Source organism: Ranitomeya variabilis, chromosome 1 (genome assembly GCF_051348905.1).
Source record: "Ranitomeya variabilis isolate aRanVar5 chromosome 1, aRanVar5.hap1, whole genome shotgun sequence".
NCBI lineage: Eukaryota > Metazoa > Chordata > Amphibia > Anura > Dendrobatidae > Ranitomeya > Ranitomeya variabilis.
In genome coordinates this window covers 526,753,773-526,776,578 of record NC_135232.1, presented here as the reverse complement: position 1 = coordinate 526,776,578, position 22,806 = coordinate 526,753,773, and the positions used below count along the sequence as shown (strand labels likewise).

The 22,806-nt window shown below is 46.6% G+C and overlaps 1 protein-coding gene across 4 annotated transcripts in view; it reads right to left on the bottom strand.

The window, feature by feature from the left end:
* Positions 1 to 9,582: 9,582 nt before the first annotated feature.
* MISP (mitotic spindle positioning) overlaps positions 9,583 to 22,806 on the bottom strand; it is a 117,644-nt gene continuing 104,420 nt past the window's right edge. For all 4 annotated transcript variants that reach the window (XM_077254327.1, XM_077254337.1, XM_077254340.1 and 1 more), the window contains 2 exons: positions 11,302 to 11,340; positions 9,583 to 10,777 (listed from right to left, as the gene is read on the bottom strand). In XM_077254327.1, coding sequence (XP_077110442.1) covers positions 10,688 to 10,777; positions 11,302 to 11,340 — 129 coding nt within the window. In that variant the 3' untranslated portion in view covers positions 9,583 to 10,687. The remainder of the gene's footprint in view (positions 10,778 to 11,301; positions 11,341 to 22,806) is intronic.

Genomic DNA, 22,806 nt, shown 5'->3' with positions numbered 1-22,806 from the left:
CGTACGCCACTAACCACCCAGGCTTGGGTCAGGAAAGCGCACGGCGCTGCACTGGCGGTCACAGCAATTAGACGCTGTAATGTGTGTAACGTGCTGATGGCTAAGTCGGGCGCTAGATAGCAATCATCCACCTTCCGCGAGCAGTCATACAATAGGGAGGGGATCTTAAAGAACGACTTTCACTCACAACACACACACGTTTACAAAAGACAATACTAGCGCATGGCCGTGCGGCCATGCGAGCCTTAAATAGTTGCAGCACGTTTAGGACCTTCAGAGAAGGACCAATGGAGTTGCTGCAGTACCTGAGCATGTGACCCCAGATCTCCACTGAGAGATCTTGCTCTGGGCATGCTCAGAGTGCAAAGCAGGACTTAGTCCTAGCACCTACAAGGACCTTCAAAGAAGGACTAATGACCTAGCTGCAGTATCTGATCATGTGACCCTCGATCTCCACTGAGAGATCTTACTCTGGGCATGCTCAGAACGTGAAAAGCAGGACTTAGTCCCAGAAGCGTCTGCTCGCCGCTGCCCAGCACTGACTTCAATGGCAGAAGCAGGAAATGCAGCAGTAACTCTTAGCACAGAGTCAGACTGAGCGAGATGCTGGGATCAACGTCCCCGCTGAGCAGGTTCCACTGCGGCCGGAGAAGAATAGGAGACCGCAGCGGAGATGGCCTGAGATTCCCCCTGTGCAGAGGCAGGAACTCGACCCCTAACATCCCCCCCTCCTTGGGCCTTGCTATGTTCAAAGGCAGCAATGAGCTGCGGAGCCCAAATGTGCTCAACAGGCTCCCAGGACCTGTCATCAGGGCCATAACCCTTCCAATCCACCAAATAGAATTTTTTACCACGTACCACCTTGTACCCCAAAATAGCGTTCACCTCGTAATCATCCGTAGACGAACCCGATGTCCCGGCAGATGACTCAGAAAACCGGGACATGTATACGGGTTTCAAGAGGGACACATGAAAGGTGTCGGTGATACCCAAGCGTGGAGGAAGGGCCAGATGGTAGACCACAGGGTTAACCTGTTCGAGGACCTTGAAAGGACCTAAGTAGCGAGGCGCAAACTTAGTTGACTCAACTCGTAGCCTGATGTTACGGGCGGAGAGCCACACCAAGTCGCCAGGAGCAAAAATCGGAGCGGGGCGCCGATGTGCATCGGCGGAGGACCTCATTCTCTCCTTGGAAACCCGAATGGCATCCTGAGTGCGATCCCAAATGTCCCGTGCCTCCACAGCCCAGTCTGCCACCCTGGAATCGGCGGAAGACACGGGCATGAGCACAGGTACCCGCGGATGCTGACCATAGTTAAGGAGGAATGGAGTCTGCCCAGTGGAGTTTGCTACAGCGTTGTTCACAGCAAACTCCGCCCACGATAACAAAGATGCCCAGTCATCTAGCCTAGCAGAGACAAAATGTCGCAGATATGTGACCAAGGTCTGGTTGGCTCTCTCTACCAACTCATTTGTCTCGGGATGATAGGCAGAAGAGAGATTTAACTCAATCCTGAGAAGATGACAAAGCTCTCTCCAGAACCGAGATGCAAACTGGGGACCCCGGTCACTGACAATTTTGTCCGGCATACCGTGAAGGCGGAAGATATGTCTAATAAACAACGTTGCCAAGGCCCGTGCAGAAGGTAGCCGAGGAAGCGGCACCAAATGCACCATTTTAGAAGAAGCATGGATGCTTCCGACCTTGAGCATCCTTTTGATAGAGGACTGCTCCAGCACCAACGGATGAGGCATCCACCTCCATTAGGAATGGCTTATCCACATCGGGACGATGTAAGATGGGAGCACTAGCAAAATGAGACTTTATAGAAGTGAAGGCCTTGGAGACCTCTTCCGACCACAATTTGGGATTCGCTCCCTTCTTGGTGAGGGCTACCAAGGGAGCTACCAGAGTTGAGAAGTGGGGAATGAACTGGCGGTAATAATTAATGAACCCCATAAAGCGCTGCACCGCCTTAAGAGAATGGGGCTCTTGCCAGTCCATCACAGCCTGTAGTTTGGCAGGATCCATAGTCAATCCCTGGGCGGAGATGATATAGCCCAGGAAAGGTAAAGACTCCTGCTCAAACATACACTTCTCCAACTTTGCATAAAGAGAGTTTGCCCGTAGGAGGTCGAAGACTCTGCCAACATCTCTCCAGTGGGAGTCAATATCTGGAGAAAAGATGAGAATATCATCCAGATAGACTACAACCGAGGTGGAATGCATATCCCGGAAAATGTCGTTGACAAAGTCTTGGAAAACGGCTGGGGCATTACAGAGCCCGAAGGGCATCACCAGATACTCATAGTGCCCATCTCTGGTGTTAAACGCCGTTTTCCATTCATCCCCCTCACGGATGCGAATCAGGTTGTAAGCACCCCGCAGATCTAGTTTAGTAAACACCCTTGCTCCCCGAAGCCTATCGAAGGGCTCAGATATCAAGGGCAAAGGATACTTATTCTTAACGGTATTAGCCTTAAGACCCCTGTAGTCTATGCATGGACGTAGTTCCCCATTCTTCTTCTGCACGAAAAAGAACCCTGCCCCAGCAGGTGACACTAACTTCCTGATGAACCCTCTTGCCAGATTCTCTTGAATGTACTGAGACATTGCCTCCATCTCCGGGAGAGATAACGGATAGACTCGACCCCGGGGAGGCTCAGCACCAGGCAAGAGATCAATAGGACAGTCATAGGGGCGATGGGGCGGAAGGGTCTCCGCCGCCTTTTTGGAGAACACGTCTGCATAGGACCAATATTGCTTGGGGAGAGAGGATAGATCTGCGGGTACCTCTGTAGTAGCAACCTGAACGCACTCCCTCTGACACCTACCCCCACAAGATTCACCCCATCCCAGAATTCTGCCTGAGGACCACTCGATGTGAGGAGAGTGGTACCGTAGCCTAGGTATCCCCAACAGGACCTCATCAATTCCCACAGGAATGTCGAGCAGAGATATAATCTCCTGATGGGATGGCGACATGGACAGAGTAAAAGGGATGGTCTGGTGTGTTATCTGTGAGGGCAGTGTCGACCCATTCACCACTCGTACCGTTACTGGTTGAGGTAGCATAACCAGGGGTATTGCGTGACGTTGGGCGAAGGCAGAAAGACATAAAATTGCCCTCCGCCCCAGAATCCACGCAGAGCTCTACCGAGTGGGAGGATGAGCCTAACGTTATTGTCCCCTTTAAGGACAATTTGGAGGCAAACATCGCCGTGTCTAGTGTACCTCCACCTACTACCACTAGATGCTGACGTTTCCTCGACCGCTGGAGACATCTGGTGGCAAGATGTCCTGGCTGCTGACAAACATGACAAACCTGGAGTGCACGAGCGGTCCGGGACATAGATCCCGCTCGGGACACTTCCATGGCCTCATGTGACTCAGGAGCCTGGACTGGTGATTCCAAAGGTTTGGTGAAGGTGGGGGCCAGCCGAAACCTTTGCCTACACTGGGCTCGCTCTAACCTCCGCTCGAGAAAACGGAGGTCAATACGAGTGGATACTGCTATTAATTCCTCCAGTGTGGTGGGAATCTCCCTAGTGGCCAGGGCGTCCTTAACGTGGTCAGCCAGCCCCCTCCAAAATATAGGAATAAGGGCTTTATCCGACCACTCCAGCTCAGATGCTAGGGTGCGGAAGTGGACGGCAAAATGGCTGACCAAGGACGAGCCCTGAGTCAATGCCAACAGTTGGAGCGCCGTATCATGGGTGACACGAGGTCCTAAAAAGACCTGTTTCAGAGTGCTCAGGAATAACGGAGCACTCTGCACCACATGATCGCCTCGCTCCCACAGCGGTGTAGCCCACTCCAACGCCCTGTCCGACAGGAGAGTCATGATAAACCCCACCTTTGCCCGCTCTGTAGGGAAACGAGAGGCCAGAAGCTCGAGATGTATAGAGCACTGACTCACGAAACCCCTACAAGACTTACTATCACCAGAAAATTTTCTGGTAGCGGGAGGCGAGATAGAGTCGGTACAGGGGTGGCAGTGGACAAGGTAGCTGCAGCCACGCTAGCAGCCTGAACAGCGACAGCAGTGACATCCACAGCTGAGGTTGAACGCTCTAGAGGCGCCAACCTTCCCTCCAGCTGCTGGATGTACCGCTGTAAACGCTGATCGTCCGCCATTTACTAGCCAGACCTTGGCGCTAGTATTATGTTAGGACTGGCGGAGCGCACCAAGTTTAAGATGTAATGGTATTAGGTGCGTTCGCAGTCCGAGTTCCACCGTGCAGGTGAAAACCCTGCTGCTAGTATAGACGGACGATATGGCGGTACAATATGAATGCACACATGGGTTAACTTCACCCTGTGTGAAGGAAGCGAACCCTGTTGCGTCACAGGGCCGCGGTACCGCACCAAGAGCGCAAGCAAGGAGTCTCAGAACTCAATGAGTTCATAAAGACCTCATGCGCTCGACACCGCTACTGGGGTGTCAGAGAGACAGAAATAATATTATTTAAGAAGCACGAGAGTGCATGCGGTGCCGCACTGGCGTACGCCACTAACCACCCAGGCTTGGGTCAGGAAAGCGCAGAGAAAGCGCACGGCGCTGCACTGGCGGTCACAGCAATTAGACGCTGTAATGTGTGTAACGTGCTGATGGCTAAGTCGGGCGCTAGATAGCAATCATCCACCTTCCGCGAGCAGTCATACAATAGGGAGGGGATTTTAAAGAACGACTTTCACTCACAACACACACACATTTACAAAAGACAATACTAGCTCATGGCCGTGTGGCCATGCGAGCCTTAAATAGTTGCAGCACGTTTAGGACCTTCAGAGAAGGACCAATGGAATTACTGCATTACCTAAGCATGTGACCCCAGATCTCCACTGAGAGATCTTGCCCTGGGCATGCTCAGAGTGCAAAGCAGGACTTAGTCCTAGCACCTACAAGGACCTTCAAAAAAGGACCAATGACCTAGCTGCAGTATCTGATCATGTGACCCTCGATCTCCACTGAGAGATCTTACTCTGGGCATGCTCACAACGTGAAAAGCAGGACTTAGTCCCAGAAGCGTCTGCTCGCTGCTGCCCAGCACTGACTTCAATGGCAGAAGCAGGAAATGCAGCAGTAACTCTTAGCACAGAGTCAGACTGAGCAAGACGCTGGGATCGACGTTCTCGCTGAGCAGGTTCCATCGTGGCTGGAGAAGAATGGGAGACCGCAGCGGAGATGACCTGAGATTCCCCCTGTGCAGAGGCGGGAACTTGACCCCTAACACTCTCCTTCAGGCCCTGGGATCCATATTCATGTAAAAAAAAAGAACACAAATAAAAAACGTGGGATATACTTACCCTTTGATGGCCTGCGGTGCAAGCGGTGGCCTCCGTTTCTAAGGATGCATTGAGCGAAGGACCTTCGATGATGTCGTGAGACTGTTCGTGTCATCGAAGGTCCTTCGCTCAATGCATCCTTAGGAACGGAGGCCGCCGCCTGCACTGCTGAGAGCCGGGGGCCGTCGAAGGGTAAGTATATCCCATATTTTTTATTTTTATTCTTTTTTTTAACATGAATATGTATCCCAGGGCCTGAAGGAGAGTCTCCTCTTCTCCAGACCCTGGGAACCATCTGCACCCCACACGCCGTATGACTGGGCATATAAGATGACCCCCGTCTTATACGGCGAGTATATCCCAAACTGCATATTTTATATGGAAAAGTAGGGGTTCGTCATATACGCCCAGTCGTCTTATACACCAGAAAATACGGTATATATATGTCCACCCGTTTTGTTTTTTCATGCGTATTGGTATTATACACACCGGAAGGGTTATTGGAGGCAACTGGAAGTAGTTTAGGCGCATCATCACTTTGCGATCCATAGACCGGAAACATTGAATGCTTTGATGGCGTGCACATACCAGAAGCAGCTTCTGCCAGCATGCACTGGTTTAGCCGCAATAATGGACTCTGAATAACACTTTGGCGTGCGTTCAATGGTATGTGGTGTGCGTTCCATGACATTTCAATTTCCGCTGGAGTCACCAAAGTGGTCAGTACTTTTCTTCATGTGATATGAATTACATCGTCGTGATTGGTCATGAGTGGTCTTCAATTTGCCACGTTATACCAGGATTGCTTATGGGCAAACAGCTGAGGGGTAAATGCATCAGTTGTGCTGATAGGTCTAAAAGTTCCCCCATGTCTAACTAACTAAGTTTTCTGTATTGCATTGCCAGTTGTACTGGTAGTCTTCCTAGATTATAATCAGCCCCCAGTTTGGGCACATTTATGTCTGACTGCTTTACTTGGGATTTCTGATTTTCTATGTGTATTGTATTGTGACATTTTAATGATATATGAATATTAAATGTTATTAAGTTTTAAGTTCCCTATTTTTGTTTTTTTTTCCTATGATATTGAAGGATCCATAAGTTTATTGGCTATTTATTGTACCTTGCATTGCTTATTTGAGAAATTATGAAGCAGTCTAGACAGAAAGCTTTCTTTGTTGACCACAACAATGTATCTCTGTGCTGCAGTCAGTTCTGAAGATGCTTCTGAAAAATTAAAGCTGTTCTGTAATTGGTTACTATGGGCAACAAAGAAAGTGTCATAGTTTCATAAATCTGTTCCATGCTGTTAACATATGGAAATTGACCTTAGGTGTAACTTTGGGACATTACGGAAGATACTTTTAGCATTTTTCAAAAACAATGTGTAATTGCTATTCGCTAGACATTCTAATAGGATACCTGTACCAATAAGAACACATGAAGACATTTGCAAAACATAGTAATATAAGACTCAGAATCATGAAAATAAATATTATAATTTTTTTTAGTTGAATCAGTTGGTACTCTCAGTTTTATTAAAGTGCAATTATCACCATGAATTATCATTCTTCATTAGAAAAAAATATCAAAACTATACATCAAAATCTACATTTTATTTTGTTTGACAAATCCTTGTACTGTAGATATGTCTATCTCTAGATCTGTTTTGTTTTCATGCTTAGGGTAAATTTTGAAAATATGACCAGAATTAATTTACCAAGTATGCACTAGAAGTATGAGCACATGTTACACCAACATGTATAAGGTATTTCTTGTGAAGCAAAGGCTACACTGTGTCTATGCACTTACCATACAGTATACATCGAGAGCTGTTCCAAACGTATCCTGTGACATTTGCATAGGCCACCATCACCATATGGAGGCCAAAAGTGTGTTGCCCTGCCATCCATCTGGCCAGTATGCATCTGCACATATATAGATATACCGTATATACTCGAGTATACGCCAAGATTTTCAGGACACTTTTTTGGGCTGAAAGTAACCCTCTCGGCTTATACTAGAGTCATACCCAGGGGTCGGCAGGGGAGGGGGAGCGGAGCTGTGTAATAATACTCACCTGCTCCTGTCGTGGTCCCTGCACATCTTTTCCCCGGCGCCGGCAGCTTCTTCCTGTAGTGAGCGGTCACATGGTACCGCTCATTTCAGTAATGAATATGGACTCCCATAGGGGTGGAGCCGCATATTCATTACTGTAATGAGTGGTACCATGTGACCGCTCACTACAGGAAGAAGCTGCCGGCGTCGGGGAACAGACGTGCAGCGATGGCGCCAGGAGCAGGTGAGTATAACTCAGCGCGCTATATTCACCTGCTCCCCGTTCCACCGTCAGTGCCGCTGCATCTTCCGCATCCTCTGCAGTGACACTCAGGTCAGAGGGCGCGGTGACGTGATTAGTGCATGCTGCCCTCTGCCTGAACGTCAGTGCAGAGGACGGGAAGACACAGCAGTGGTCGCGGAGCAGGTGAATATAGCAAGTGCCGGGGCCTGAGAGGTGAGTATGTGATTTTTTAAATTTTTTTAATCGCACCAACAGCATATGGGGCAAATATCTGTATGGAGCATCTTATGGGGCTATGTGCAGCATTACATGGGGAAAATATCTGTATGGAGCCATGCGCAGCATTATATGGGGCAAATATCTGTATGGGGCCATGTTCAGCATCATATGGGGCAATTATCTGTATGGAGCTTCTTATGGGGCCATGTGCAGCATTATATGGGGCAAATATCTGTATGGAGCCATGTGCAGCATTTTATGGGGCAAATATCTGTATGGGGCCATGTTCAGCATTATATGGGGCAATTATCTGTATGGAGCTTCTTATGGGGCCATGTGCAGCATTATATGGGACAAATATCTGAATGAATGCATGTTTACCAACTGAATTGAATAAGAATAAAAAACTCCAAATTCTCAAACCTGTAGATAGCAAGCTTCAGACTTGACATTTAAAGGGAACCTGTCACTCCCAAAATCTAGGGTGAGGTAACCCCACCGTCATCAGGGGCTTATCTACAGCATTCTGTAATGCTGTAGATAAGCCCCCGATGTATCCTAAAAGATGAGAAAAAGAGGTTATATTATACTCACCCAGGGGCGGTCCTGGTCCCGGACCGGTCCGATGTGTGTAGCGGTCCCGTCCGGCGCCTCCTATCTTCATCAGATGACGTCCTCTTCTGGTCTTCACGCGGGTCCGTCGCAGGCGTACTTTGTCTGCCCTGATGCCGGTGGGCTTAGCTCACCTTCGATTTTGGGGGTGACAGGTTCCCTTTAACCTCCTACGGGAAAGGTAAAACTTTTCCAATACTGTAGCCAGCAAATGTAGTTGTGAAAGACTAATACACCCTTTATATACTTATTTTATCTGTTTTATTTTAAATGATCTGTAACACTCACTAGCAGACCGGTGGGGTTCGCCTGTACCCCATATGAATGACCACTATTTAGATATTTGGACATTCAAGCTATAGATCTTGGGTGTGCCCAGACTCCTTAGAGTCCTAATCATTAAGCTGGCACCTGTGGCAACCTAGCGGCATAACCGTGACCACCTTGTGGGATCCTCAATGGTTATACAGCATGCCTTGCTAATCTAATCTACACTCCTGTTATCTCCCGTTAGGGTATGTGCACACGTCAGGATTTCTTGCAGAAATTTTCCTGACAAAAACCGGACATTTCTGCCAGAAATGCGCGTGCGGTTTTTTTGCATTTTTTTCATGCGTTTTTGACGCGTTTTTGACACGTTTTTTGTGCGTTTTTTGTGCGTTTTCCCCCAAATGCATAGAATTGCGGGAAAAACGCGGAAAATCCGCAAAATTAATGAACATGCTGCTTTTTTACCGCAATGCGTTTTTTTTGCGGAAAAAAACGCACCATATGCACAAAACATGCAGAATGCATTCTAAATGATAGGATGCATAATGTATGCGTTTTTAATGAGTTTTTATAACGTTTTTATCACCAAAAAAAACGCGAAAAAAACACGAAAAAACCTGAATGTGTGCACATACCCTTAGGGAAGGTATTCATAGCACAAATATATTAAGTTTAAACTGTACATAATTACATAATATATGCCTCCGAATAGTTTGCATTGACTAATTTGCTGGTTTATATGTACATATGGGGTAGAATTCATTTATATCACTTACCAGTCAGGCCTTTGAAAATATAGTACCCCTCAAAGCAGTCTGAGATTTTATTTTAATCCAGTATTTCAATCTGGTTAAAAATTTGCAAAGCTATTGTCAGCAGATGATGATTCAGAAATTGTTTTGAGACATTGCCATATTTCCACATTAAAGTCAACTCCATACACCAAGCCATTGTTTTTTACCTCTACTAGTTTCAACTAGTACACTATTTGAACCACATGTGATAGAATTTTATATATCTTTATATATATTTATTATTATTATTTTCTAATTATTCATCTGATGCAGTATCACATTTAATGAAAACACAGAAAGCCAGGCTATCAAAGTGCTTTCTCTGCCTTCAACGTATACATTGCACAAAGTATTGCCCTATCACCCTATGTTTAGATCATGACAGTTGCATCTACGCAAAAACAGAAACTTTATGCTTTCTACATTTCTAAATACCTGTCCTTTGTATCTGTATTACAAAGAAATATTTTTGGGGGGTTAACAATAGAGCCATAACAGCTATGCCAAATTTGTTTTCCTGATGTATCCCGACAAACCACGTTGATGGAGAATAGGGGTCAGTCGGTTTTCCGTCTAGGTTCTGGTTTCTTTGACAGGAAGAATACAGACTTTATTCTTGCCATCAAAAATGCCATAATGCCTGACAGAAACTTGAAAAGAAACAGTCTTATTGATTCAAATTCATATTTATTAGCTTGTATATCTGCCATTCAGATGACGTGTAACAAGTTATAGGAAGGAATCCACAGGAACAAAAAAGTAATGTCCAAACTCCTAATGCTTCATTCACACAAATCCTTCCGTGTTCGCTTCCAGTATGGACCTAGCTATGGTGGATACCTAATACTAATACCCTTATCCATATTCATGCCCACAATCTGTCTTTCTGGTTTTATATGAATTCTTCATCCTTATTTTCTTCTATCAGATACACAAGCGAGGTTTCTGTTGGAAAATGTGAATGAAATGCTAGAAAAGTAAAATATATCTGCGTCTAGTTATGTAAATGAGTCCCAAGAAATTGTGGTAATTAAATCTGTCATTATCACAACACATACAAATCTATCACATATTCTTGAAATATTAAAGCTTCATGGGTTAACTTCCCAGGATCACAGTACCGGCTGGTCACTTGGTTGATGAAATAAGTATCACCCACAAGATGAAAGACATTAGATGAATAATAAACTGATTGTAAAGCTAATTGCTTTGCTCGTTGGCATATAGACCAGCTTCCCAGCGTAGTGCCATTTTGTTTTTGTGCCGATTCACACGGGTGGACTCCACAATCTGAAAAAAGCAAGAGGATTGTTACGCTGAAAATGTGTGTTTTTGTTTAAATATCAAAACATGTAGGAAAATGTGTTTTCAATAGACATTACCTCCCCGTACAAAAATTATGGCATTTACAAATGTAAAGATGTGTGCATTGGAGATTGAATTTAGGGTACGTTTGGAGGCAGCAACTCAAAAAGGGTGTTTCTATGGATGATGAGATCTGACACACGACAGGGTATAAATGCCTTTCAGGCAGCTATATCTTTTACATAAGAAGGCATGTGCTTAAAATTTTTAGTTCTTCAAATGCCCATCTTTGCATTGCAGACCACTGGAGTGACCTGCACTAAGGCCATAAGGGTTAGTAAGTGTGCCTTTTATTATTATTTTATAGTATTCCCTAACTTTTAAATATTTTTTTTATGTGGACAATCCCTTTAAGCTATCACGAATGGAAATGAACTTCATTGCTGGTGATGTGTAAAACACATAAACTAATGGAAGTGATATCATATATAGTACATGCATGTCTTTACCTCCGTGTTGACAGAATCACTCTCGTCAATGCCAGCATACTAGAAAACAAAATAAGATTGCGTTGTTTTTCAGCCTCTTGATATATTTATTTAGAAAGCACTGGAACTATTAACTTATTATTATATACAGAGGCAGACTTTCTTAAGCTCACCATACAGATGACTGTTGGCCGAATTATGCTTCAGCTCCAGTAATTATTCCGCCGGCAGCCATCTTGACCAGCTCTCCCATAGGAGCACTTGTTTGGCCGATTGATCATATGTCTGGCGGCTTCTTATCTCCGGGGAACAAATAAATCGGACATGCTAGATCGATATCTCCCCTGCTGATAAATTGTCCAGGACTCCCATACACACATTACTGAGTCGGTTAAACCCGTTAGTATTTGCGGATTTGCATGACAGCCTAATGTGGAGGTCTTTAAACTAATACACAATAAAATATGTAGAAAATTAACTCTTAGCACAACAAAAAACATCTTGATGCCAAATATGCGCAGTCCATACTTAGCTTGCTTATACTAACTCTGATTTCTCAGTAATGGAGGGACAGAGCAGCCATGTAAAGGTATTGCTGGACTTGTACTTGAAAGAGCTACATGTCCATATAGTTAATGGTGTGAAATGCTACTGACAGATAACCTTTAAAGAAGCCCACCCATGAAGCTTTCCTTTTACTAAATAAGTGCATATGTGCATATCATGCAGTGTGTGTTAATATACTCACCAACCACGGCCTCACTGTGATCTCCTGCTCTTCTCCTAAATGAGGTCACCATACTTCAGGCTATCCAGCTCCATCTATTCTCTATGGGTCACCTAGAAGTCGCTTTTACAATGTAAGTCTATGGTGTTTCGGCCTGACCCTCATTTTGAGCCATGTTCTGACACTCCATAACCTTACACTGTAAAAGCCACTTCCGACCCATGCAGAGCACAGCATGACCCGGAGAGCCTGAAGAGAAGCAACATCAGTTAGAAGAGAACCAGAGGAGCGGTGGATACCAGAGAAGGTGGCAGTAAGTGCACATATACACAAATTTAATGAAAAAAAAACTTCATGCGAGGGCTTCTTTACTGTGGAACTGCTAACACAATACACACCCATTGAACCTTTGAAATTGAAAGCTGTTTCAAGGGGCCATGGAACTCCATCGAGCAGGTGGCGTAACTACAGGTGCAGGGGTTGCAATCGCACCTAGGCCCTGGAGCCTTGGGGGCACTGAAAGTCCCTTTGGCCCATAGAAAAAGACTATTGCTATTAAAGATTAAAAATATTTGGGGGCCCCGTTGGAACTTTCGCATCGGGGCTGTGACAAAACACTCCGGGATCGCCTTTGCTGGGGTCAAAGGTCACGTGGTTTGTGCATTGAACTCTGAGGCGACAGCAGGTTTCCAAGGTTTTCCAGGTTTATTAAAGTGAAAGCAAATACAGAAAACAAAACATAAAAATAAATCCTAGCCTGTCCGGCGCTAACTAAACAAATACGTTGCTATCTAACAACTGGGGGGGCTTCTCCCTCCCAGCTAACATTACACAGATCATGAGCACAGCTCTCACTCACGTTTGTCTCACACAGACAGGCATTCTGTGTGCCCCAGGCTGACACCTGAAACCTCCAGCTGGTCAGCCTTTATTCCTGCACTTATTAACCCCTCGGTATCCTGAAGATACTGAGCAGCCTAATTCACATAGGACAAATACCTGGGCGAGATATACCTGCCCCCGACTACCAGACCGACATGACTCTTACATATCCTCCCCCCCTGCTCAGACCACTCAGGTCGAGCAAGAATACTCTCGAAACAGTGTACTCGGGACAGGGCATCAGCGTTCCCCATCTGCACCCCGGGGCGGTGCTCCACCGTGAAAGGGTAAGCCTGCAGGGCAAGGAACCACCGGGTTACCCGACTATTACGGTCCTTGTGGAGATGCATCCACTTCAGAGGGGCATGGTCCGTGACCAGCCTAAACTTCCTACCTGCTAGGTAATATTTGAGGGAGTCGAGAGCCCATTTGATGGCTAGGCACTCTTTTCAAATCACGGCATACCTCTGCTCATGTATATTCAGTTTCCGACTGAGGTAGAGGACCGGGTGTTCGACTCCGTCCCTTACCTGGGAAAGTACAGCTCCGACACCAGTATCAGAAGCATCAGTTTGCACCACAAACTCGCTGCTGAAATCAGGAGTCACTAGTACGGGCTGAGAGCACAAAGCTCGTTTCAGACTGTGGAAGGCCTTTTCAGCTGCTGAGGTCCATTTTACCATGACGGAATCCCTCCCTTTGGTAAGATCCGTCAAGGGGGTAGCCATGGCCGCAAAGTTGGGTATGAACCGGCGATAATAGCCGGCAATGCCCAGAAAAGCTTGAACTTGTTTCTTGTTCACTGGTTGCGGCCAGCCCTGAATTGCCTGTATTTTGTCGATCTGGGGTTTAACCACTCCTCTGCCAATCACGTAGCCCAAGTATCGGGCTTCTTCAAGGCCGATGTGACATTTCTTGGGGTTCGCCGTTAAGCCTGCGTCTCTCAGGTCATCAATCACCGCCTGTACCTTTCCGAGGTGAGCTTCCCAGTCCACGCTGTAAATTATGATGTCGTCTAGGTAGGCAGAAGTGTACTGCCTGTGGGGCCTCAAGACTCGACCCATCAATCTCTGGAACGTTGCTGTGGCTCCGTGAAGTCCAAACGGCATGTAGATATACTGGAACAGCCCTTCCGGTGTAGCAAATGCCGTCTTCTCTCTGGCCGCCTCGGCCAGAGGGATCTGCCAGTACCCCTTTGTTAGATCCAGGGTCGTAATGTATCGGGCTTTACCCAGCCGATCGATCAACTCATCGACCCGGGGAATAGGGTAGGCATCAAATTTAGAAACCGCATTCAGTTTCCTAAAGTCATTGCAAAACCTTATAGAGCCATCCGGCTTAGGTATCAACACGATTGGACTGGACCAGGCACTGTGCGACTCTTCAATGACTCCTAAGTCCAACATTGCCTTCACCTCCCGGGAGACGGCTTCACGGCGTGCTTCCGGAATCCGGTACGGCTTCACATGAACTGTGACGCCAGGCTCTGTGACAATCTCATGTTTCACTAGCCTAGTCTGGCCAGGTTTTTCCGAGAAAAACTGTTGGTTCTGTAACAAAAACTGCTTAACCTCAGATTTTTGTCGTTCAGAGAGAGTCTCGGCAATCTGCACCTCCGGTACGGTAGGTGAGCAAACCGGACGGGGCAGATCCGCTGTTAGGGCAGCGCGGTCTTTCCAGGGTTTTATCAGATACACATGATAAATCTGTTCTGGTTTTCTCTTACCAGGCTGGTGCACTTTATAGTTCACTTCTCCAACTCGTTCCATGACCTCAAAGGGGCCCTGCCATTTCGCCAGAAATTTACTATCCACCGTAGGGATTAGGATCAACACCCTATCCCCGGGTGCAAACGTACGGACCTTGGCGCCTCTATCATAACTTAGCCTCTGGGCTCCCTGGGCCTGTAACATATGTTCCCTAACAATGGGCATGACAGCAGCAATACGGTCCTGCATTTGCGTTACATGGTCTATCACCGTTCTAAAGGGAGTGACTTGACCTTCCCAGGTTTCTTTTGCGATGTCCAACAGTCCATGGGGACGACGGGCGTATAATAGCTCGAAAGGCGAGAACCCTGTGGAAGATTGGGGAACTTCCCTAATGGCAAACAGCAAATAGGGTAACAAGTAATCCCAGTTCTTTCCATCTTTGTCTATCGCCTTCCGGAGCATCTGTTTTAAGGTTTTATTGAACCGCTCAACCAACCCATCTGTTTGAGGGTGATAGACAGATGTACGCAACGGATCTATTTGTAAGAGTCTGCAGAGCTCCTTCATTACCCTCGACATAAAGGGAGTCCCCTGGTCGGTGAGTATCTGTTTTGGAATTCCTACCCGACTAAACACTTGCACCAATTATTTGGCGATCGTTTTGGTAGCAGTGTTCCGCAAAGGGATGGCTTCCGGGTAGCGAGTGGCATAGTCCATGATGACGAGGATATGTTGGTGCCCACGTGCGGACCGAGGAAGGGGCCCAACCAAATCCATCCCAATTCTCTCAAAAGGGACCCCAATGATAGGGAGGGGTACCAAAGGGCTACAGTACCGAGGTTTAGGTGCCGAGATTTGGCACTCTGGACAGGACTCACAATAGTTACGCACATCATTGTGTATTCCAGGCCACACAAAACAATGCAATATTCTTTCTGTGGTTTTTTGTACCCCCAGATGTCCCCCGATTATATGTCCGTGGGCCAGGTCCAGTACCTTCCGCCGATAAGGTTTGGGTACCACTAACTGCTGCACAGTGTCTTCCCCTTTTTTTTTCTACCTGGTAGAGTAAATCATTTTCAAGAACCATGTACGGGTACGCTAGCCTAGTGTCAGGTTCTACGGGTACGCTATCTATCATTTTTACATTTTTCCTAGCCTGAGTCAGGGTAGGATCTTTCATTTGTTCGCTGTGGAAGTCATCCAACTGGACTCTCAAATCTGGTAGGCAGGGTGCGGGATGGCTGTCTGCCTCCGCCTCTCACTGAGTTTCCACAGTTTCCCCCGCCATAACTGAGAAGGGGTACTGAAGGTTAGATTCACTAATCTCCCCAGCAACATCTTCCTGTGGGGTCTCCTCCAGGAGCTCGGGACCTCCAGGTAGCATGGGAGAAGATTCACGGTCACAGCTACCGTGAAGGAGCAACTGATTCTCCCACAACTGCCAGAAAAGAGGAAAATCCCTGCCCAAGATTATATCCTGTAACAATGCGGGAACGAGTCCCACTTTGTGTTGCACAGACCCATAGGGAGTGGAGATACATATGACCGCTGTAGGATATGAGCAGGTGTCACCATGCACACACGTTACAGAAAACTTGTCAGACGGACTAGTTGGACGCGCTATCAGACTGGCTTTCACTAGAGTCACCACACTTCCAGAGTCTAGTAATGCCACAACATTTTTCCCATCTACAGACAATTCACACAGATGTTTTACTGTATCATTTTGACCCACATTCACACTTACTAGCCGTGTAACCAAAGACATGTGTTTCTTAGAGTCCGTAACGTCGCAGTGCATGGGTTCAGTGGTAACAGGACAGTTCGCAGAAACATGGCCCTTCTCATGGCAACGGAAACACCTAACAAGCCCCCTATTGAAACCAGAGTCCGACACCCTTGATCTCGGGGTGCGAGCAGTCCCGTGTTCCTCCCCCACAGTTTTTGGCAATTTTCCTTCCCCCGCAGTCCCTGGAACAGTCTTACCGGTTCCACGAGGAGGAGGTACAGTTCGGGTAGTAGCGGTATCATCAGGAAGTCCTTCCGCCACGGAATAACGCTCCACCAAGTCCACCAGTTGATCTGCTGTCGCGGGATTTCCTTGGCTCACCCACTTTTTCAGCGCCGGTGGTAGTACTCTCAGGTACTTGTCCAGAACGACCCGCTGGATTATCTCCGGAGTTGTCAGTACCTCGGGTTGCAGCCATTTCTTTATCAAGTACATCAGGTCGAACATCTGCGATCGCGGCGGTTTATCTTGCTGATAGGTCCACTGATGTACCCTCTGTGCACGGACAGCCGTCGTCACACCCAGCCGGGCCAGGACCTCAGTTTTCAGCCTCTCAAAGTCCTGAGTGACTTCCGGGTCCAAGTCATGGTAAGCTTTTTGGGCCTCACCGGAGAGAAACGGAGCAATTAGATCGGCCCATCGTTCCTTCGGCCACTTCTCTCTCAACGCTGTCCGCTCAAACGTTGTCAGGTACGCCTCGACGTCATCTTCTGCGGTCAGCTTTTGCCAGTATCGACTCACATAGATCCTCCTGGACTCTGCTTCCGGGTCAACCTCAGGTATGCTCACCAAGCGTTGCGCCACCTGTTGGAGAAGCTGGCGGTCTGCAGCCGTCATGTCCAGTAACTGCTTCAGCTGTGCGGCCATCAAGCGATTAGCTTCCTGCTGTGCCGCAGTGGCCTGTACTAGGGCTTTCACCACGTCTTCCATACTGTCGGCTGTGCCACGCGTTGCCCGCGTTCTCCACCACAATGTGACAAAACACTCCGGGATCGCCTTTGCTGGGGTCAAAGGTCACGTGGTTTGTGCATTGAACTCTGAGGCGACAGCAGGTTTCCAAGTTGACTGACCTCAGGTCAGGTTTATTAAAGTGAAAGCAAATACAGAAAACAAAACATAAAAATAAATCCTAGCCTGTCCGGCGCTAACTAAACAAATACGTTGCTATCTAACAACTGGGGGGGCTTCTCCCTCCCAGCTAACATTACACAGATCATGAGCACAGCTCTCACTCACGTTTGTCTCACACAGACAGGCATTCTGTGTGCCCCAGGCTGACACCTGAAACCTCCAGCTGGTCAGCCTTTATTCCTGCACTTATTAACCCCTCGGTATCCTGAAGATACTGAGCGGCCTAATTCACATAGGACAAATACCTGGGCGAGATATACCTGCCCCCGACTACCAGACCGACATGACTCTTACAGGGCCCATGAGTTTCAAGTTACTCCACTGCCATAGAGCATTGCGTCCTCTTCGCTATTTACAATGCATAACCTTGTTCTATTAGTGGGTGCTGTGCCTGGCACAGAAGTTCAGTTATATTCATTTGAGTTGGACAAAACTATAGTTTATTATAATATTAGGTACAGCCACAGAGAAAAATCTGAACTGTGCTTGGTAAACAATGTCGGGGAGGCGACACTTAGCAAGTTCACCGTTTAAGCAATAAGAAAATGTCCCCAATATTAATTAACAAAATTTCACTGACTAATCCAATAGGAGTAAAATATTTTAAAATGCAACATTTAATAATTATTCCTACAATCAAAACTTATTCACTGTCTTCATAATTTTCTATTATCAAACAAATGAACCACTGGCAGAGCAGTTATTTTTGCGAGTGTGAAATAGCGGTATTATCAATATCCAAAGTTTACAACTGTCATATTTGGGACATTATTCAGTTATTTCATCACACTCAATCCACCAGTGGAGCTATTCTAATTGCAGGTGTGGACCCAGAAATATTGTCACTATTCATGGGTAGCAGCTGTGATATATGGGATATTATTCAATATCCACAAGCTTTTGATCCATTATGCTGATTGCATGCTATCAGCAGAGGTGTATTACTATGGATTCTTTATAAAGTGCTCTTGTGCTTCACCTTTTCCAATATTTTGATTACACAGTCCTATCTTCTGTGGATAGGAAGGCTATCAACAATGATCTTTCTGTCCTCCTGTCTCTTAGGTGCTTTCACACATAAGTTTTTTGTGATGTCAGGCTCAATCCGGCGAATTTTGCAAAAAACAGATCCAACTATTCGGATCCTCCGGCTATTTTGGATCCTGGGGAGGAGAGAGAGAGCGAGAGAGAGAGACCAGAATGGAAAAAGCAAAAATCGGAGCATGGTCAGTTTAAAAATATGGAATCCATCGCCGGATTCCATCATTGGACGGATCCGGCACCACAGGCTTCCATTCTAGCAAAGGCCAGATGGCGCCGAATCCATCGCTGTGCGTTTTTTCGATGGACACAAAAAACATTACTGTGTCCGTTTTCTCCGGCCACCGGATAACCAATTTTCGACAGATCCGGTGAAAAACGGATGAAACGTGAGGCCATCTGTTGCAATCCGGCGCTAATACAAGTCTATGAGAAAAAAACGGATCCGGCGGCAATTTTTGGCCGATCCGTTTTTTTCAAAGTTCGCCGGATTGTGCCTAATGGCAAAAAACTAATGTGTGAAAGCAGCCTTAAAGACTAAGCAGGTGATCTGCTCTGAGAGGTGATAATAACTCCCTGCATTAAGGAGCTACATAAACCCATGAATGATAAATGATGCCGCACCACCCACTCACCAATGTAGCTGGGAGCGGCACCTGTTACACTCAGTCAGTGCTCACAACGAAGAGCTGTACAGGAATATACAGAATGATATGTGGGGAGAAGGAAGACGTCTCATCCAAACTCACTCCACTCTGCCTTGTGTCCTGCACTCAGCAGTGTAACGGACAGCAGCTCTTGCTACACTAACCTGGGAATTTGGCTCAACTGCTCCTGCTACATCAATCTGTGGTCGGCTGCTCCTGCAGTGCAGTGCGCAGGTGCCGGGAAAGGTCCGAGAAGCCCAACGCCTGCGCACTGCAGTACTTTACGCTGCCCTCAACAGGGCAGATAAAATACGTCTGCACAAGAGCCACAACAGAAGCAAGGAAGAGGACATCATCGCATGAAGATGGGTGGTGCCGGACCCGGACCGCGATGCCCATCGGACTGGACCGCACTGGACTGCAACCCCCAGATCAGCATAATCTAACTTGTTTTTCTTATCTTTCAGGTTACATCGGGGGCTTATCTACAGCATTACAGAATGCTGTAGATAAGCCCCTGATGGCGGTGGCCACAGCTTATATAGGAAAAAGTAGGTGGCAGATTCTCTTTAACTGATTTATGACTGCAGACTATGTAAGGAGGTGGAGGAGACCCTCACATGCCTCCTCTCCCCTGGACTCTGTTCACATGATGACGTGCAGCACCTCATGTTTCATTAAAGTAAATGTATTTGTTATGTGCCATGTACTGTCATGTGGATCTCTTTAATATGTGTTCCGTATAGAACTAGGGTAAAGATAGAATCTTAGGTAGTATAGGACTGTAGGGGGATTAGAATAGTAGGGGCATCATAGAGATAGGGAATGGAATAGAATAAATAGGAGTGTTAGTAAGGTACAAGCAGCATAGGGGTATAGTAGTTGGGAGGAGCTATAGGGCAGTGCAGTGCAGAAGCAAGGGAAGATAAGAGAGACACTTCCTGGTTAGGCAGCAGAGCCCAGGCAGCCTTGCCCAGGGCAAGGTGCATGCAGCAGTGAGAGCAGATGGTCAATCGGCTGTGGGGATAGAGCTGCTACAGCAGGAAGGGACCCCAGGCTGAGGATCATGCCGACGGGTACCAGCTTAAAACAGACCGTCCCAAAAAGAATCTGGGTTCTACAGCCGGGGCAGGAGTAGCTGAGAAGGCATTCCTGGCACCTTATTGGAACCGGGCAAGGGGATGGCAGAGAGCTGGTGACACGGGAAATATGGACGAGGCAGAGATTGTCTAGAAATAAGGCCGGGATTGCCATAAGAAGAGAGATAGAGCTAACAGGAAGGATAGAGGCTTCCCAGAAGGCAGAGAGAGATCAGTAGATGTCCCTTTGTGAAGTTTGTGCTGCAAATGTGATTAATGCCCTACTGAATAGTAAAGTTCAACTTTTGGAAAAGAACTGTGTCTCTGGGATATTTTGTGGCGCTGAGGAACGCGGAGCCGGGATGACAGAGCTTGAAGGGACTCTGACAGTGAACATAAGTGTGCTGCTGTGCACCCTGCACCTGCAGCCAAAGGGACACTGTATTTTATCTGTGGGGTGCCAGGGTGTGAGAACAGAACAACCAGTTGCCACAACTACCTCCCTGGTCGCCTTAAAACTACATTAATCCCTTTATGACATATGACATATTTATGTCATATGGCATGTCCCTGCTGTAACTGTGCCCTGACAATGGCTCTTCATTAGGTTTGGCTGTCAGTCAGTGCCAGGGGCATGATTACAGCTGCTGCTTTCTATGCAGAGAATGGTGAATTAAACCTCGTCGGTGGCACCCCCATGACTGAAACTAGAATGTCATCTGCTGGTGTAGTTCCTGTGTGGTTAATCAAGAACAAAGTTAGCGCCGCCGTCTACCAGGAAATTTTAGAGCACTTCATGCTTCTATCTGCCGACAAGCTTTTTAGAGATGGAAATTTCATTCTCCAGCAGGACTTTTGGCAGCTGTCCACACTGCCAAAAGTACCAGTACCTGGTTTAAAAACAACAGTATCACTGTGCTTGATTGGCCAGCAAACTCATCTGACCTTAACCCCACAGAGAATCTATGGGGTATTGTCAAGAGGAAGATAAGAGACACCAGACCCAACAATGCAGATGAGCTGAAGGCCGCTATCAAAGAAACCTGGGCTTCCATAACACCTCAGCAGTGCCACAGGCTGATCGCCTCCATGCAACGCTGCATTGATATAGTAATTGATGCAAAAGGAGCCCCGACCAAATATTGAGTGCATTTACGGAACATACATTTCAGTAGGCCAACATTTTGGATTTTAAAATCCTTTTTCAAGTTGGTGTTATAAAGAATTCTAATTTACGGAGATAATTACTTTTGGGTTTTCACTGGCTGTAAGCCATAATCATCAACATTAACAGAAATAAAACACTTGAAGTAGATCACTTTGTTTGTAATGACTCTATATAATATACAGTGGGTATGGAATGTATTGAGACCCCTTTAAATTTTTCACTCTTTGTTTCATTGCAGCCATTTGGTAAGTTCAAAAAAGTTCATTTTTTTCACATTAATATACAACCTGCACCCCATCTTGACTGAAAAAAATGGAAATGTAGAAATTTTTGCAAATTTAATACAAAAGAAAAACTGAAATGCACATGGTCATAAGTATTCAGACCCTTAGCTCAGACTACTACTTCCTCATTGGAGTCCAGCTGTGTTTAATTAAACTGATAGGACTTGATTTGAAAAGGCACACACCTGTCTATAAAAGACTTCACAGCTCACTGTGCATGTCAGACCAAATGAGAATCATGAGGTTAAAGGAGCCGGTCAAGTAGCTCAGGGACAGAATTGTGGCAAGGCACAGATCTGGCCAAGGTTACAAAAGAATTTCTACATTAATCAAGGTTCCTAAGAGTACCGTGGCCTCCATAATCCTTAAATGGAAGAAGTTTGGGATAACCAGAAGTCTTCCTAAACCTGGCCATCCAGTCAAACTGAGCAATCGTGGGAGAAGAGCCTTGATGAGAGAGGCAAAGAAGAACCCCAATATCACTGCAGCTGAGCTCCAGAGATGCAGTAGGGAGATGGGAGAAAGTTCCACAAAGTCAACTATCACTGCAGCCCTCCACCAGTCAGGCCTTTATGGCAGAGTGGCCCGACGGAAACCTCTCCTCAGTCCAAGACATATGAAAGCCCACATAGAGTTTGCTAAAGAACACATGAAGTACTCCCAGAATATGCAAAATAACATTCTCTGGTCTGATGAGATGAAGATAGACCTTTTGGTGATAATTCTAAGCGGTATGTGTGGAGATAACCAGGCACTGCTCATCATCTGCCCAATACAATCCCAAGAGTGAAACATGGTGGTGGCAGCATCATGCTATGGGGGTGTTTTCAGCTGCAGGGACAGGACGACTGGTTGTCATTGAAGGAAACATGAATGCGGCCAAGTACAGAGATATCCTGGATAAAATCTCTTCCAGAGTGCTCTCGACCTCAGACTTGGCCGAAGGTTCACCTTCCAACAAGACAATGAACCTAAGGACACAGCTAAAATAACAAAGGAGTAGCTTCAGAACAACTCTGTGACCATTCTTGACTGGCCCAGCCAGAGCCCTGACCTATTCCCA